The 19018-nt window shown below is 39.4% G+C and overlaps 1 protein-coding gene across 1 annotated transcript in view; it reads left to right on the forward strand.

Moving 5' to 3' along the window:
* The window catches only part of plxna1b (plexin A1b), a 137981-nt gene that overhangs the window by 19223 nt on the left and 99740 nt on the right, over positions 1-19018 (forward strand). Inside the window, exons 2-3 of the mRNA XM_084128859.1 lie at positions 6321-7684; positions 14231-14413. Coding sequence (XP_083984985.1) covers positions 6509-7684; positions 14231-14413 — 1359 coding nt within the window. The 5' untranslated portion in view covers positions 6321-6508. The remainder of the gene's footprint in view (positions 1-6320; positions 7685-14230; positions 14414-19018) is intronic.

The raw sequence follows: 19018 nt of genomic DNA on the forward strand, positions 1-19018 counted from the left end.
GCATGTTATATTGCTCAATTGATGTTTTATTGTAACAGTTGGGATACGGTACAGATAATGGCATTTATGTAGTTTAACAAAATAAATGATCTACAGAAAATTAAAATACATAAAAAATAATTGTGCACTGGCTCACCTGTTGCATGTGAAACATTAAGCAACATAAAATAAATTTTAAATAAAAATCTACATGGGTAGGCTTAGCCTACAATATTAAGCCTACATATAATAATCTATCTGGTAAACTACTTGAATGAAAAACTTGAAACATTAGCAGCAGCAGCACTTATAATCCCCCTTGGTCTGAGAAAGGTAACAGTAAGATTACTAGACCTGGAAACTTCAAATATAGAACTGAACACAACTTAAATCATCCCTGAGGAAGGTGACAGTAAAATTAGAGGGCGTCCCTCGTTTACACTGTCAGTGAAATGTGACCAAATTCCGATTTTTTGCGCACATGTGACACAGATCCGATGTGTTCTATGTCAGTGTAAACAGGAAAATATATCGAGATCGGTTTCAGGCCTCGTTCATATGTGGAAATAAATCGGATATGTGCCAATGTGACTGTCATGTAAACAGGCAGGTCGGATTTTCTGAGGCATTAGGCAACGTCTCCGCGGTTTAATGACAAGAGAAACCCCGACGTGCATCTGCAAAGGGACGGATGACCCGACGAAACGTTGTGTCGTCGTAGGAGAGGAATGTGGACAAACGTTGACACAACATATTGTTGTACACAACAAAATTTCGAACCCACTGCTCCTCGTTAAAGCCAATATTTAAAGCCAGTATGCTCCCACCAGTCCTGAGATCTCTCTCACACACAATAACTGAAGCATATGCGCAATGGTGGCACTTTTCGTCCTCCTTCGCCTCAAATTTGAAATGCTCCCGCACACTCCACTCCGTTTTGACCGCCTCATGTTTGGTTTCTTTTTTGCCGCCTCAGGTTTGTGTCGGGTCTCTCGCCGCACGCGAGAATCTCGTGTCACGTTTGTAATGTTCAATTAGCCGACAATTAATTTAACTTAATCGAGTACATTCTTGTCGACAATTAATCGATAATCGATTAACCGTTTACATCCCTAGTGTCGACTTATGAATTTACACAGGGTTTGTCTTAAAGCACATTAAAAACACCACATAGACACATAAACAACATTTAAAAGCTTGATTTTCACCACAGGGGGACTTTTAAGTTTACAGTCTTCTATCTTTGTCTTTTTGTCTGATTTTTAAATACTTTTTTGCTTCAAAGCAAAGTTTGTAATGTGAATATGATCCTCCTCGTAGCTCATTTGTTTGGTTCATGGCTTATAACTTTAAACAAAGACGTTTTTCATATCCTAATGGGACTTCCAGAACCAAACCCACTGAGAAAAAAACTGTAGATAAAAAACATTCTTTCATGACTAAAATCAGTGATAAGATCAGTAAGATGATCTGATAAACTGAGACTTCAGAATATATTCTCTGCCAAACTCGTCTTTCAACTTTTATTTTAATTTTAATTCAGAATGTTGCTATTTTGTTGCGGCAGAGTTTTGTTGGTTGCTGGGTGGTTTCTTTCTTATTCAAAAATGTTTAGATCATTTTTTTATAGGTCTAGATTAGTGGTAGATGTCTCTCTGCATGTCTGTTTGCCTCATGAGTGCAGAGATCTTGACATGCAAGCGGGTCAAAAACCTGTTTCTGAAAGCTTAAATCTGGAGATGAGTGTGTGTGTGTGTGTGTGTGTGTGTGTGTGTGTGTGTGTGTGTGTGTGTGTGTGTGTGTGTGTGTGTGTGTGTGTGTGTGTGTGTGTGAGGGGATTTTCTCCTCTATGGGGGGTCGAGGGCCCGACGGGTCAGGCATTAAAGGGACGAGTGTAAACAACATCTGTTTATTTCCCTGCCTTATTTCAGGTATTACTACTGTAAATGCGTACATAGTTTTAGATTATAAATCTACTTATAATGTTTGAAGATGATCATTTACATTTTTATGATTTTACTGTGGTATTTTGGGGTAAATGATGGGGCATACAGTTCATAATTGTTGGATTATGGTGTGCATTGATATATTCATGGAAGTAAAATAATGCCAAATGTTTTTGAAACAAAAAATCTTGTTGAATTGCACTACTTGCATTAACCATGCTTGCGTTTTAATGCGTTGTATTTTTAGGGCTTGCATTTTTATGGGCTGAAATTCAACATGGTTGTATATTTAAGCTGTGAATAATTCAATTCAAAACATTAAAACGTTAATAATCCATATTCACCTTTCAGATTTCACTTCCAAAATATACATTCTGTTTAAAAAAATATAATATAGCCTAATATTCAACAGGCAATTGTCAGTCCATTATTTTTTGCTTGACAAATTCACTTCTGCAAATTCAAAATGCAATGCATTTTTTTTTTTAGTTAGTGGAAATTTAACAAGCGTTTTTGTTTCAAAAACATATTTGGCATTATTTGACTTCCATACCCCTCCATGCACAGGTCAACGCTGTATCATCTGTGTTCTGCTGGATTTTTGAGTTTTGCATGCAGATCGTTTCTCTGAGGCTTATTTAGCATGTTTAATTAATGGGATAATGAGCTGTGAAATGACCGTGTCATTGCTGACTCGCCACTTCCTGTGAACTCGTGTTCGCCTTCCCATCCTCCATCGCTCAGAGTTTAAAACACCACAAATGTCAAAGGGAAGAATCACCCAAATATTATGTACGAAAACATGTAATCCTAAATAGTGTATTGTATGCAGTGATAAGCCTTTTTAACTGTAGTTTTTAAACTTTAAACTTTGTTGTTTAAAGCCGTAAGTGCTGTCCAGTTAGTTCGTCACACTGCAAATGGAAAGTCATGTTAAGCACATTGCATTATGGGATTCAGGATCCACGGTTTGCTCTGTTCTGGCAAATACAGAACATAATTCAGATATGCACATTGTGCCCAGAATGAAATTGTATAGTACTTTCTTCTTCTATTTTACAAGTTTCTTATAGTTTGTGTCTGCTTTTTCCCCACCCGAGACCACTTGTTTATGCGAGTATATTGCTTCTGTGTGTGTTTTCAACACGTGAGCCGCATCTCGTCTTTTTCGGAGTGTATTCTGTGTGTATTCTCGCTCCAGATCTGAGAGGCGAGTTCTGTAATTGATATGCCACAAGTAATAAATCAGCCGTCCGCCTGCAAGCGCTCGCCATTATCTGAGGAGACGGGTTTAGAGGTCTGTCCGCAGTGTGTGTACGTGAATTTATGCTCTGTTTTCTAAAGCAGAAGGGTTGTGAGACGACTCGCTGAATAACGTGTCCTCGGGCAGCTGTGGGAAAAATGGAGGATGAATTGACTTCCATATTAACTCTGTCTCATGTTCCTCATGCTGAAATGTGCTCCAGCGTCTGTGTGTGGCGGGTGAATCTCACCACGAACGTCTTTTTGCCCAAAGCAAAAAAACAAAAAAAGACATTTTATATGTTGCTTACAGTAAAAATAAGAATGAACCACTTCTTTTTGCATTGCACTGCAAAGACATTTGTGCATTGCATTGCATTTCCGTGGTGGTGTTCATTTAATTTTTGTTATGTTAATTAAATAAAACATTTATAAAGTTTCTACATATATTTGGATGCATGTTCATAAATAAATCTTGTGGTAGATGTGCCAGTACATACAGGTTCTAGGATTGTAATGTTTGCTCAGTAGCCTGTGGTTTTCTGGTAAGATGTGTGCGAACGGCTCATTTGACTGACACAAGTAGAAACTGATGCCACTGATAATACTGAGCTAGGCTGAGATCTGTGATATAAACAAGGACATCTATGATAACCGCACTATGCACAGACAGATAAATATTCAGCAGCTGATTCAGGCACTTGCAGATTCATTGATTGGCATCATTTAAGCGCTTACTGATGTCTGAAGTGCAGGCACTCGTGGGAAATTGGCGAATCTAAAAGTGGAAGATGAGAACACAAGATGAAAGAAAGCATTCAGGGATGTTAGGCAAGAATTTCTTTTATCTCTTGATGAGATTGATAATTCTCTTAAGATGTCAGTCCTTTCTGAGGCATTCTGGCTTACATTTTTTTATCATTTAGCCTATAGTTTCATGTTCATTCCCTTTCATTCTTAGACTTTATCTCTAAAATCACTACAAATACTTCCATTGCCAGATAGCAATATGAGGGGATACAGATGCAATTTGGTTTGATATTTACGGTTGACTCTGTCACGACCGATCCGCTCAAATGAAGAGAAATGAGGTTTGGGAATCTAGTACAGGTTTCTGCCTCTTTCTATTTTTCTTTTGCTCTGGTTTGCACGCAAGTGCACACACAGTAACTCAGAGAGATCTTATGACTTCCCTTACAGTACAGTGGTGGTACCATAGTAAAGTAATGGAAATTGCAAAGTACTGAATGTTTACCATATTGTGGTACTTAAAATAATACACAATGCTACTATGCTACTATTGGCACATGTCCAAAAACATGGTAGTAGGATACGTTTTTGATAGTTTTAAAGAGCCAACTGGCTCTACGTTTTATGGCTTCCTATAAAATGTATGAATACAGTAATAAAATAACCACTAGCTATTAGCCACTACTATCATAGAAATAAAAAATAACAGATTCTGAAAGCTTCTTTATGCTGTTTGAAGTAGAGCTATATTCATTTACTATGGTTTTACAGTAGTAACAATGATTGTATGAACCATTTTGGGTTACACTGGTTAATGCTATGGTTACTAATTGTATGGAAAAATAACAAAGTATTTGAAATTTCCTGTAAAAAATATGATTGTAGCTCATCTCTGAAATTGAATTTGAGTTAGAGTTTTGGTTGGTTGGTCCTCTGCTGATAGACAGAGGAATATTTTCCTTTCTCTGGTCCATTTTTGCGCATGTTTCTGGAGATCTGTGGAATGACGCCACTTCCCATCATCTCGTCCTTGGGGAATGATGGACAGATAAGAAGACCATCAGTTCACCGCAAACAGGAAAAAAGCAATGGAGATAAGAAATGGGCAAAGAAAAGGATAGAGAAAGGAAACCATTCCTCCTATTTTCCCTCTGCACTATCTCCTCTTTTATTTCCTTTATCTTTCACAGTTTGCGCTTGCCTCCGGCTTTCTCCTGTTGCTGAGATTTTCCTGTTTTTGTAGTTCTGTCATCTCATTTTTTTCCAGTGGAAATGGTGGTGAACTCAGATTTGTTTTTTTGGATTTATTTTCTGTCATCAGCACAATTGCAGTTTGTTTTCCTAACAATTAATTGGGTAGTAATTTTAATCAAATGCTTTTATCCAAAACAACTACAGGTGTAGCTTCTCTGGAGTAACCCGTGGTTTCATGGTTGGTCACCCTTTTGAGTTACCAGTCCAGATCTTTATTCACTGTGATATCAGTCCTGAGTTGTTTGATCTGTTGACTAAATGGCAACATCTAAACCAGGGCTGGATTTGAAGCCACTGCCCTGCAGAGTTTAGCTCAAACCCTGATCAAACACACCTTCCTGTAATTTTCTAGTAACTCCGAAGACCTTAATTAGCTTGTTCATGTGTCTTCTATCTGAACGCTGGGCAGTGACTCTCCAGAGCTGGATTTGAGGAGCTCTGATCTAAACAGGGCCTAGTTACTACAAATAATTGTATAGCATATTTTAGTGCAGTTTACTACAGTTTACTCAATGGTCTGACACCATTCTGAAAGAATTGTGGGTCATATAATCATGGTGAACAGATATAATCGTTAAAATGCATATATGAACCATCATAACGCATTGTGGAACTCTTATTGGTTTTATACTGAAATGTGTGTTCTCAGGGCTGTGAATTAGAATAGAAAAAGCTGTATAAATCATTTCATGTTGAGTTGAAACAGGACAATGTAATTTTCTTGCCCTTGTAAAGTTCAGAACAACTTCAAGCATTTCAGACCTCAAAGACTTTAGACTTGTTTGTTGTTCAGGGCCCTTTTAGAGGTACACCGTTATTTGCATACTTGATCTACACAAAGCTGCTGTCAGACAGTTTGTGATGATGGATGTCTTGTGCCAGTGCTGAAGCGGGTCCAACTCTGCAGCTGTGGTGTTGAGATTATTTACAGTACATCTCTAATCCATCTTCACCCTAAGAGCTATCAGTCTTAGTAATTAAAAGTTGACACGGTTCGCCTCATTCGACCACGGTTCTAAATGATTGGTTGCAAACTGAAAGATATTGTCTTGACTCTCTTTCCCCACTGTTTGACTTTGAGAAATGATGCATGATGAATTAGAAATGTTATATTTGCACTCATAATGTGTGTTTTTTTTTGCCCTGCAGGAGCCCCGGACGAGGAACTGAGGTGGATGTTGGAGTGGATCACGGTTGTGTGAGAAGGCAAGGAAGCATTGAATCAATAAGGCTTGTCCTGCCTTCCTTTCTTATTTGTTGAGTTTGTTTAAAAGTCCCAGATTGAAGACTAATAGCGTGGACCACCACATCTTTCACTTGTGAGGACTAGCGCAAATATGTGGCCTCAGCAGGGGCCGCAATGCATTATTAGCCCAAGGACTGTAATGCTCCTTGGGCTGCTGACAATCTGCATTTCCCCCCACCTTTCTGGAGGAGCACCGGAGCCATTTAAGACCTTCTTGCCCCCTGAATGGGGTCTGACACATTTAGCCATCCATAACAAGACAGGAGATGTTTACGTTGGCGCTGTAAACTGGATCTACAAGCTCTCTAGCAACTTGACCAAGTTGAGGAGTCATGAGACGGGTCCGGTAGTGGACAACGAGAAATGCTATCCACCTCCGAGTGTACAGTTATGCCCCCATGACCTCTCCCCAAATAGTAATGTGAACAAACTGCTGCTAATAGACTATCCCCAAAACAGACTCATTGCTTGTGGAAGCACCTCGCAAGGCATCTGTCAGTTTCTGCGCCTGGATAACCTTTTCAAGCTTGGCGAGCCACAACACCGCAAGGAACACTACCTCTCCAGCGTCGCTGAGTCGGGAACCATGTCTGGCGTCATCATCTCTGAGGGTCATATCAGCAAGCTTTTTATCGGGACGCCCATCGATGGGAAATCGGAGTACTTCCCAACACTTTCCAGCCGTAAGTTGATGGCCAATGAGGAAGATGCTGACATGTTCAGCTTTGTCCACCAGGACGAGTTTGTCTCGTCGCAGCTGAAGATCCCGTCGGATACGCTTTCCAAATTCCCAGCGTTTGACATCTACTACATATACAGCTTTAGCAGTGAGCAGTTTGTCTACTACTTGACCTTGCAGCTGGATACCCAACTAACTTCTCCTGATGCCAGCGGGGAACAGTTCTTCACCTCTAAGATCGTCCGACTCTGTATCGATGATCCCAGGTTCTATTCCTACGTGGAGTTCCCAATCGGATGCACCAAAGATGGCGTAGAGTATCGACTGATCCAGGACGCCTACTTGAGCAAACCCGGAAGGCAACTTGCAAACTCTTTGGGAGTGTCTGAGCAAGAGGACATATTGTTTACAGTCTTCTCCCAAGGCCAGAAGAACCGAGCCAAACCCCCAAAAGAGTCAGCACTCTGTCTGTTCACGCTAACCAAAATAAAGGAGAAGATCAAGGAAAGGATTCAATCGTGCTATAGAGGAGAGGGCAGGCTGTCTTTGCCCTGGCTACTCAACAAGGAGCTACCATGCATCAACTCGGTAAGTCTCTGATGGCCGGCCATTAAGACACACTGCATGGCTATGACGATTGATTTGTTGGGTTGGATGAATGGGTGTGCTTCAGTAATGTCCTCTGCTAGAGTTCAGCTTCCATTATCTTGGTGCAAAGGGTGATTGTGATTAGATATGAGTGGAGAAATTCAGACTAGGATCGTCCGGGTAGGACAACTGGGAACTTTGAGGAGTGGCCTAGTAAAGTCCTCTATAGCTGTGTTTCTCAATTCGATGTCTTACTACCTGATTTAACTCATCATATGCCTAGGGGCAGATTTACTAAACGGCAAATTAGTGTGAGAGCGCAATTCCAAAACAGCGCCGATGGGTTCTGCACGTGATCTACTGACAACGCGCAAATTAAAGAACACAGATGCAGTCAGATAATTTCTATAATGACCAACGCAATATACCAGGTAGCGTCCGGTTTAAGACATGCTTTTTTTGGGCGGTAAATAATGGCGTAATCACCAGTACATTGACGAGCACAAACCTTAGTAAATCACCTTGCGTGATTCATTTAAATACTCTCCTCCCATACATTTTGTGCCTGAAAGGGAAACTCCTACAAATGCATATGCATTAAGGTAAGCCGCAAAAATAACTCTCCACGCCTTTTCAGCGTTAACTTTTCACTGCATGTCTTTAGTAAATCCTGACAGTACATTTTTAACCACTAGTGTATTGAATATGGAGGCATCTAAAACATTCTGTGAGGTTGGTGGGACTGGAGTTGAGAAACATTGCTCTTTAGTAGAGTCTATTTATTGGGCTGGGATGCAAATTTAAGGATGACACTGGATAAGAATACAGTGCAACTATTGTCAAGTACCTCCACTACACTATTAGCTTGTGTCTAACTTCATTAAAATGTTGTAGAATATAAATATCACAAGCACTCTTCCTGTCACCCACCTCCTGTTTCCTTTTGCGTCCATTCTCTCTTGCTGTCTTTCTCCCAAGTGCTTCCATTATTCAGTCAGACAGGAACATCATTAGGGGAGTTGAGTAAATTTCATGAGTTGCTCTCTCGCTCATGCTTTCTAATTCATTTAGCAAGGCTTGATCCCATCTTCTCTGCCATCACGGTCCTCTGGGACCAGGGCTTGCTTTTCGTCCTCTCGTTCGCTCACTCTTAATCTCTCTCTCCTCATTCGTCTCTGTTCGTCTCACTCGCTCTGTCTTTCTTGGGGCTTTCAATGGCAAAGAATGGCTTTCATTTAACCAAGCACTCAGAGATAAAGATCCCCATTTTTATTTTTCTGACTCATTCCAAATCGGTTTGATCTCTTTCCCTTTCTTTATATTTAAAGTCTATCTGTAGCTCTAAGCGGGTGGATTAATAGAGAATGAAAGATGTTTTTGGGAAGCAAAACCGATACAGAGTGGCTGAACGTGTGACGTCTAAATACTTAAACACTAGAAACCGTTCAAGACTCTTGAAACTCTCAAAACTCAAGTAATTTTTTTAAAATGTTTTTACACTTTCAGGATTTATAGAGTCAAAATAAATTACAATAGGCTCTTCACACTGTGCTTACCACTGACTTAATGTCTTTTTATCTTTTCTTATTTTTAATTATGGATAAACCTGGCCTTTACACAACTGACCCCAAATTTCAGTGTGAAACAATTAGGGAACATCCAAGATGGTTGACTAGTCATCCAACAACTAACTAGGAAATTGGTGATGTTGATCAGTGAGTTACATTTGTTTTAAATGGAGGCTCATATGACAAATAATTATTTCCCAGTGAGTCCAAAAGTTTAATTTGAAGCACTTAAACCTGCATCCAAAATGTGTAGGCCTATAGGGTGTTTTTTTTAGCCTTTCTTATGACTCTAACATATTCAATTTAAAATCAGGGGTTATGCTAGTTTAGAATAACTAAGAAAATAAATATTTTTTGCCATATAAATGGAAATCAAAGTTTCTGCTTATCTTTGGTGCAGTCCATAGTGAAAAAATTTAAATAATGCTTAAAAATATTGTGTTCTTATGTTCTTTTAATTTTATATAATCTATCAGATTAAAAATGTATTATGGTTTTTGAAACCACAACACAAAAAAATTCGACAATGTGACATTAATTCTTTATTGTTGTTGTTGGCATCCTGCCTGTCTAGGGCTGGGACGGTATGGATTTTTTTTTACCGCGGTTGAAAAGCAAGAAATTCCCGCGGTATAGCGGTAAACCGCTTTAAATCAATCAATTAATTAAATTTAATTAATTAAATCAAATGTTGTATGTAAGATAACGTTAATTAAGGTGTAGGTTACGTTTCTAATGTCACAGGTAGCCTAATAATCTCAAGGTTTACTGCTTACACGATTCTTTTGTAGTTTGGTGTACTAAAGTGTTGTTCTAAAATAAACATTCACGAGTGTACCTTATTACTTCTTCTCACTGCTGATTCCTGATGGTTTAGAGCAGGGGTGGGCCACATACGGCCCGTTAGGCTGTTTAATCCGGCCCGTCGAGTATTTAAAAAATTGTCTTAAGATTGCATTCATTTAGCCTTTTTCTTGCAATACTTTGCGTAATATATATATTGCGTTGCATATATTTGACAATCGGAATATCAGATATTGCATGCCATAGCTGTAAAAAAGGAAAATATGACATAAAAGCAGATCATAATTCATTCAGCGCTGTTGTGGCTGCGGTGTGTCACGTAACAAGCAATGACGCGTCACCATGGAAACCAAACAGACAGCGACTTGTTGCACGTTAATGTTTTTTCCTTTTTTGGAAACTCACAGAGAAAAAAAAAATGTTTGGTAACCTCTTGCACACCTGTTTAGTTTTTCCTTTGATTTGTCTGCTATTTAGTTTCTTTGCTTGTGGATGTATCCTGACTGAGTGATTCCGTTTACTGACCTTTATCGCCCGGTTTTCGGCTACACTCCCCTGTGTGCCATGTACAGTCAACCCGTTTTTTTTTCATTAAATGTTCTGATCTGACTTTGCTTTTTATGTTTTATTTTATTATTCTTAAAATAAATTTGTATATTCGTTTATTCCGTTTTTTTCCACAAATGTATGACTTTTTGAAGTGCAAATTGATTGCCATATGCAGTTTTAATAAAGTTGAATTAACGTAACCTTCTGTCATTTTTACTCTTCTAAGTGTGCACTTTCTAATTTACTGTTAGGACCATTAAATAATAATAAGGATAAACAATATTTAAAAAGTATAGGCTATAATTATCTAACATATGACTAATTAAAAATTAACCTCAAACATTTTTGGTGTATAAATGGCACGAGAAATAAAATTCGTGGTATAGATACACACTTTCATGAGATCGTGTTTCATAATCTGCTACTGGGCCGGCCCTCTGTCAAATTTTAAAACCCAGTGTGGCCCTTGAGCCAAAAAGTTTGCCCACCCCTGGTTTAGAGGACGAGTCGCCCGCTTTCGTTTCAAAGAATAGTATACGGCGAGCGCGTCAAGCATAAAATGCCTCGTCCACTTGGGGAGGCGCGCGCGCAGTCAGAGAAGAAGAGATCAAAGCCCACCCACACTGACAACTGATTGGTTGACTTACCGAAACGGGCCAATCAGGATGCTCTCTCTCGCTCCCTCTCCCTCTCCCTCTCTGCCGTGCGCGCTACACGGTTTGGAACACAGTCTCTGTCTCGCATGCGCACTCTTGCTCGCTCGCTCTAGATTCCGGGAGATTTTAACTAATTTGCGGGCATCATGGAGCCGCTATTAATATGCGGGAGACTCCCGGAACTTCTGGGAGACTTGGGATGTCTGTAGGTACTCTCGCATATAGGCCTAATAGTCAATACGAATGGAATGTTATTATGTGTCATGGAACATTGCGCTCCCCAACTCGCGAAAGGTCGGATGTGCTCCATCTTTTGATGGATTCAAGGTTTTCTAAACAAAACTTATGTAAGACACAATGTCATTAGACACAATCCATGTCATTAGAATCAATGTAATTAGACAACGTGCACACATGTGCAGGCCAATGCTTTTTTTTTTTTTTTTTTTTTTGTGATGACGGTGACGAGCTCAGACCGAGCTCAGACCAGTATTGCGGTAATGCAGTAACCGCCCCAGCCCTATGCCTGTCAGAGATTGAGTACACTGCTAATTAACCTATTAACTGCCGTCCGTCTGACAGAAACACCTGTGTGCTCTTACTCACAGAAACACAGAAATCAGCCGTTTAAACCTCATCAGAACAGAATGTTGAAAATCTGGTGCTGCTTGAATGATTCACACTGATCCGATCAGGGCAGTGCGTTTAATAACTCGTTTAACGCATTAAATTGTTAGAACGTAGTTTACATAGTCACATGTGTGTCTCTGTCTGGAATGTGGTGTGTTGTGTTTGGTTTCGCCTCTGCCCTGGGCAGACACATAATCAGCAGTCTGAAAACCACACACACACACACACACACACACACACACACACACACACACACACACACACACACACACAGTGAGTTATGTTTGTGTGTGTTTTTTTGGTTTGTCTTTCTGCAACCTGTTTAGTCCTGCATTAGTTTTCACCTCACTAGTAAAGTGTGAATGTGTGTTTGTGTGTGTGAGAGAATGTAATTACTTCAGCACACACACTTTTGAGTGAATGTAATGCTCATCTTCTCTGCGTGACCCATGAGGATTGAGAGAATACTGCATCACATCAGCATCACTCGAGTGTGAAATAGCAGTGGGACTCGGGCTCTGTTTCAGGCAGAATAAGGTCTTTGTGTCATGAACACCTGAGATGCATCACATACATTACCATTCAAAAGTTTGGAGTCAGTAAGATGTGTTGTTGAAGAAATTGTGAAGGCTAATATCCTTTTCAAACTTTCTTTAGCCCCTTGAGGTTAGAGGAGGAGTCTCTTCCTATACACGTCCATAAAGCACGCACGGAAATGCGGTCATAACAACAAAAACAAAAAAATTCAGCATAATTCAACATTAAATGAATGACAGTAAAGGCATTTATAATGCTATAAAATATTGCTATTTAAAAAAAAAACAGGATTCTTTGACAAATAGAATCATGGTTTTCACTGAAATATGAAGCAGCACAACCGTTTCCAACATTGATAATAATCATAAATGTTTCTTGAGCATCAAATCATCATATTAGAATGATTTCTGAAGGATCATGTGACACTGAAGACTGGAGTAATGATGCTGGAAATTCAGCTTTGATCACATGGTAGATCATAGGATCACAGTTTATCATATATTTACATAGAAAACGGCTAATTTTAAATTGTAATAATATTTCATACTATTACTGCCTTTACTGTATTTTTGATCAAATAAATAAACCTTGTTGAGCAGAAGACACTTATTTTTAAAAACATAAAATAAATCCTACAAACTTCAAACATTTGGAATGGTAGAGCATCTCTTTACAGAAGACAGTCCCATAATGCATTGCATCAAACTTGGTAAAAATCTGTCCAATACCAATTTCCATTTATTTTTTGTGTTCTGGGGTTTTCACAGGGATTTGCCTTTATGCTAATAGTTAAAAGTGACTACACAAGACTGATATTTAAATAAGCTCAGCTCATGATGGCATAAATATGGTGAATTAAATTACTTTTGATGTTTTCAAAGCCATAAATCCTCCAGCCAGGCTGTGTGTGTGTGTGTGTGTGTGTGTGTCTGAAGTGTGACTGCTTGACATCAGGTTTTTAGCTCAGAGGAGAAAAAGTGAGTTTGCTAAGTGAATTGATGCCCGTCATCCTCTTCTTTTCTTCAGTTTCCTTTCTTCCTGCTGTGAGGTAGAGACTCTTCTGGATGGATTAAGACAGAAAGAAAAACAAAGAGAAAAGGGGAGGTGAAGAGAGAAAAGACAGAGAAAGAAAGAAAGGTTATTGATGTGTGCCTGGGCGGCTTTAGAGGACACGGACACACACACACACACACACACACACACGAGCACACACACACGAGCACATACCACAGACTATTGTTTATATAAAGCAAAGTCTAACCTAAACTCTAGGTAGATATATAATTCTTAAAGTCTACAGCTGTAAAGTATGGCAAGTTAGCCAAATATATTTAACCTTTTATTCAAGCTTTTTTCGAAATACGGGGTGGAAAATGTGTGGAATTTTGTGAATGGATGACATTCACATTCTGTGGAACTATCAGTGCTTTCATTGGAGTTCTGTGGGCGCAGAGACAGAGTTCTCCCTCTTTCTCTCTTTCTCTCTCAAAAGTAACAGGAGGAGTACATTGGTTTTATAAGTATTGTATGTATTAGCCTTTTCCCACTCACTAACTTTCGTGTCCTTACGTCACCTTTCCAGGGTTTCCTGCAATACAGTGACCTTGCTTTCCCGTTTTGGCACCCATGTAATAAATTACCTTACTGCTGTGTGTGTGAGAGTGAGTGTGTGAGAGTGAGTGTGTGAGAGCGTGTGTGTGACTTCTGCAGAAACTGTTTTTAGGAAAACCCACCCATACACAGTCATTGACCCTTTTGGCGGAGTCTCTTTCTCTAACTCTCTCTCTGTTCCTCTGTTTCAGCCTCTCCAGATCGATGATAATTTCTGCGGGCAGGATTTTAACCAGCCTCTAGGGGGCACCAGCACCATCGAGGGCATTCCCCTCTTCATCGACAAAGATGACGGAATGACTTCAGTCGCTGCGTACGATTATCGCGGGAACACGGTGGTCTTCGCTGGAACACGCAACGGCCGATTGAAGAAGGTAAGAGACAGACAGCTTTAGATTTGATCTCTTTGTTCTCCTAACACAGTGTGGAACGGAAGAAGGGAGTTTGAAGTCGTTTATGATGCAACTCTTGGTGTTTTGTGTTGTAAAGTTGCTATGATGAGGAAAAAAATTTGGGTTATAAGAAATGGAAACCATTAACCAAATCAAAACTGGCCCTGTTTAGTTTCATAATGTATGTTCCTGGTCATATTGGGAATGATTTATTGGTGCAAATTATTCCAAAGAAAAAGAAAATTGCTTAATTTTCACGTTATTATTCAGTGTTTAATGCTGATTAGATTCAGGTGTTGTGCTTGGGAATGTTTGTAACTGTTCATTAACTACAGATAGTGAGTGTTTTAAACAGTCTAGATGTGTTCAGCAGAGATTTGGAGAGGATTGTTGCGCTGTGGTTTTCATGCATTGTTTATAGTTGATAGTTTCTATTGTTCTGATTTAGGCATTGATGCGCTGTGGAAAGTGGTTTTATCGGCCGATATTTGAATTATCGGCACCGGCCAATGGAGGACTATTTCAATCGAGCACTATTTGTAATGCGTTCTCCACTAGATTAATCACTTATGTTTGTGTTATTCTCATTTTTTAGGTCTTTTGTTGGTGTTTTAGATGCTTGAGGAACTGTGCGAATTAGCTGAACTGTTCAAAAGTAAATGGGAGTTTTGTAACATGACTTATTTTTGCTGTTTTGTGGTGTGAATGTGTAGTATGCATCAGGTGGGTGTGTGTGTGTATGATGAGCTCAGAATTCAGTGAGTGTGTATGAGTGAGTGAGTGAGTGTGTGTATGAGTGTGTGAGTGAGTGTATGAGTGAGTGAGTGAGTGTGTGTATGAGTGTGTTAGAGGCTCGCAGGAGTGTAAGGACTCGCTGGAGCATCACATGATGGACTCACTGAGATGTGAAATGGAGGACAGACTCTGTCCATCCCTGAGAGACGGACTGAAGATGTGAATGAAATATCCAGTAGCTTTATGTGATGTGTGTGTGACAGTCAGGCACTGAAGTGCTCTTATAACACAACGTCTTTCATTTTTGTTACTTTCAGGTTCTTCTGTTTGTAGCGTTTAGACCCATTTCACATTTAAATGGAATGGAAAATATAAAAACTAAAAACTAAGGCTCTGGTATTAAGAAGCATTTTGGTCGATCGGATCACAAGTAGGCGCTAAATACAGGTGTAAAACGTTTTGAGCTCGTCCACTTTTGACCACTTCCGGAGGTAGTAGAAAACACATTTGACCGAATTGATTTCGTAGTGTAAATGCTCGTGGTCAAACGTGTTCAAACAGTCACTAAAGACCATCTTCTCTCCATCTACTGATCTAATGCGTGAACATTATTGGGAAGAGCTCTAGCCAGACGGGATTTAAACTTTGTCGGCTGAAGACCCAAGTTTGATTTGAAGATGAAATTTGTACCAAGCACAATGTTCTCTCTCTCCATTCCTGATTTCTAACACACACTCACAGCGTTCGGCTGATCTTGCGGCTTCAGAGCAGAAACTAAAACTGATGCTCACCGTGTGTTTTTCCGTCATGAGCTTATTTTGAGCATTATATCTAAAGACGTGAAAAAACAAAAACATTTAACCGCCCACAGACCTTCCCCTCGAAGAAATCAGGACAGAAGTGGTTACTCAGTTACAAGTGAAAGTTATAAAGACAGATTTTTCAACTAAAAATACAGAAGTACTTGAACATCAAGCAATTCTATGCAATTCCTTCCGTTTTAATTCTTGAGAGATCGTCATTACGGCGAGACCGCTTTCTTTAGCTCCACATAACTGGATATTAAACATCAATGCGATGTTGCTGCACCTGGTTAGTGCTATTTTAGATGTTGGTGTGTGTGTGTGTGTGTGTGTGTGTGTGTTAAACCTGGATTAATCCTGATCTAAAGCGTCTGGGCACCAGTAACCCGTCTTGAGCTCTTCCCGTCTGGGTTTGCCTCGCTAGACCATTCAGTCTGGTCAAATCAACAACAGATGGACGAGCCAACTGGGCCACACACACACACACACACTGCGGTCTGAACTCACAGTAAAGCCCTCTCTCTCTCTGAGTGATAATGTTGTTAATTATGGCTCCTCCATTGAGCTTATTCTGGCCTTGAGTGTCAATAGTGTGTGTGTGTGTGTGTGTGTGTGTGTGTGTGTGTGTGTGTGTGTGTGTGTGTGTGTGTGTGTGTGTGTGTGTGTGTGTGTGTGTGTGTGTGTGTGTGTGTGTGTGTGTGTGTGTGTGTGTGCGTGTGTGTGTGCGTGTGTGTGTGTTTTTCCTCGTTTTTACGACAGACCCTGAACTCAGTGTCAAATATAAAGCAAAACTATTCTAAATGATTTTGACACAACTGATGCACATTGAGGATTAGCATCTGATGACACAGAGTTGATTTGAGCTGTTTTTAGAAGTTAAAGTTGCTGTAAGCTCTGGATTGACCCACTGACCTCTTGACCTCTTGACCTCAACAGATGACAGTTTATTGAGACACTTGATCTCTCTCTCTCTATCTGTCTGGGTTTAGTGATATACATTTTAAAATGTGACGACACCAGCACTTCCTCTAGCATTTTGAGCGCTGTTGAACGGATCCGTAAACGCCTCTGATTGGCCGTTGTGTTCATGCACTCAACACACAGTCAAACCTTAATGTATTCACACGCCTTCAACGTTTCTCACATCATCACAGTTTATTCGCTATAGTTTAGAAAATGGTAATAAAATATGACAATTTGACTGGTTTTGTCCGTCCTTCTGTTAGACTGTCTCACACATGAATTATGTTGAATATCTGTCAGCTGTTAAATTTAACTACACAATTAGATAATACCAGTTTAGCTCAACCAGTGACCAAGCAATGCTTCATTTTGTTCAGTCTGTGTGTAAAAAGAGCATTAGCAATTAAAGAAAAAACGCTTCAGCAAAACATGATCAGCTCAAAGTGTCTGAAGCATTTTTGGTCCCAAATTTGTATAATTTTACTGGTAGTCACTGTATGAAGACCTTTTGGGTATAATATGTCACAGTTTACTTTATTTAGCCCTCCTCACTTACATAAATGAACTGTAGAGTCCTGCACACACTAGTAAAAAAAATATCAAAAATCATATTGGGTGTCTGAATAATGTTTGCTTTGACTGTCTGTGATTGGCTGCGACACTTGCTCACTCTTTATGATAATGTGGTTGAATACTTGCAAAATTTAAATCACTGTTATTAGTGCCAGTTATGATTTCTATTCCTCATATTGAGGTTCAGTCTGTGCCCTTAACATTAATGATCCTCATGTGTCATGTTGAGGAGAGATTATTGAGAGACTGTATATATTAAATCCAAGGTTTTCCACCTTTTTCCACAGTTCAGCTGTATTCCTGTATTTCTGTCATTTTCACCTTGAATGCAATGTAAGTCTCTTTGGATAAAAGCATCTGCCAAATCAGTAACTGTGAAATGCATCAGAATGAAATGACTGGGTGCTAGTAAAGGTGATACTTGGTGAAGTAACTTTTACTTAGTAAAACAATAAAAAATTGGCAACTATAATAATAACAGATGGATAAATGATGTGTTGTGGGAATATATGGGAATGCACAGGGTTGTACTCGGAGGTTTGGATCAAAGTACACACACACACACACACACACACACACACACACACACACACACACGTGCGCATCGCAGCTCTGCTGGTTGTTGCGTGTGTTATGCTGAGCTCTACATGTCTGTAATTAGTGTCTCAGCATGAGATCTGGCTCAGAACACACACACACACACACACACACACACACACACACACACACACACACACACACACACACACACACACACACTACATCATGAATGTGCCGATTCACTCTGACACGTTTCCCTTTGAATGATTATTATTGATTTTTGTAACTCAGATTTATGAGTGTAGATTAGTCGTTGACTGATTATTACAGACGGCACTTGTGACAATCAGCGTCTTTTCATCTGTTGTTTTGCAGTGTTTTTGTGAAGTGTGTGCTTTTGTGTGTGTGTGTGTGTGTGTGTGTGTGTGTGTGTGTGTGTGTGTGTGTGTGTGTGTGTGTGTGTGTGTGTGTGTGTTGGCCGTTATACACTACTGTTCAAACGCTTGGGGTCAGTGAGATTATTTATTTTTAAATGAAGTTATCACTGATTATGCAAGGATGCATTAAATTGATCAAAAGCGACAGTAAAGACATTCATAATGTCTCAAATAATCCTGACAAAAATATGAAGCAGCGCAACTGTTTTCAACATTGATAATAATCATAAATGTTTCTTGAGCATCAAATCATCATATTAGAATGATTTCTGAAGGATCATGTGACACTGAAGACTGGAGTAATGATGGTTTGATCACAGGAATAAATTACATTTTACTATATATTCACATAGAAAACATTTTTTTTTTTTCAAATTCTAAAAAATATTTTTACAATATTACCATTTTCACTTTATTTTTCAGCGTTGGTGAGCTTCTTTCAAAGCATTAAAACATTATTCTTGGCGAGCCCAAAGGAAATCCCATTGCAAACAGACTTTTGTCGCTGACGTGTGTGTGTGAACCAGTGAATATTG

This window comes from Abramis brama (genome assembly GCF_963993115.1).
Source record: "Abramis brama genome assembly, chromosome: 11".
NCBI lineage: Eukaryota > Metazoa > Chordata > Actinopteri > Cypriniformes > Leuciscidae > Abramis > Abramis brama.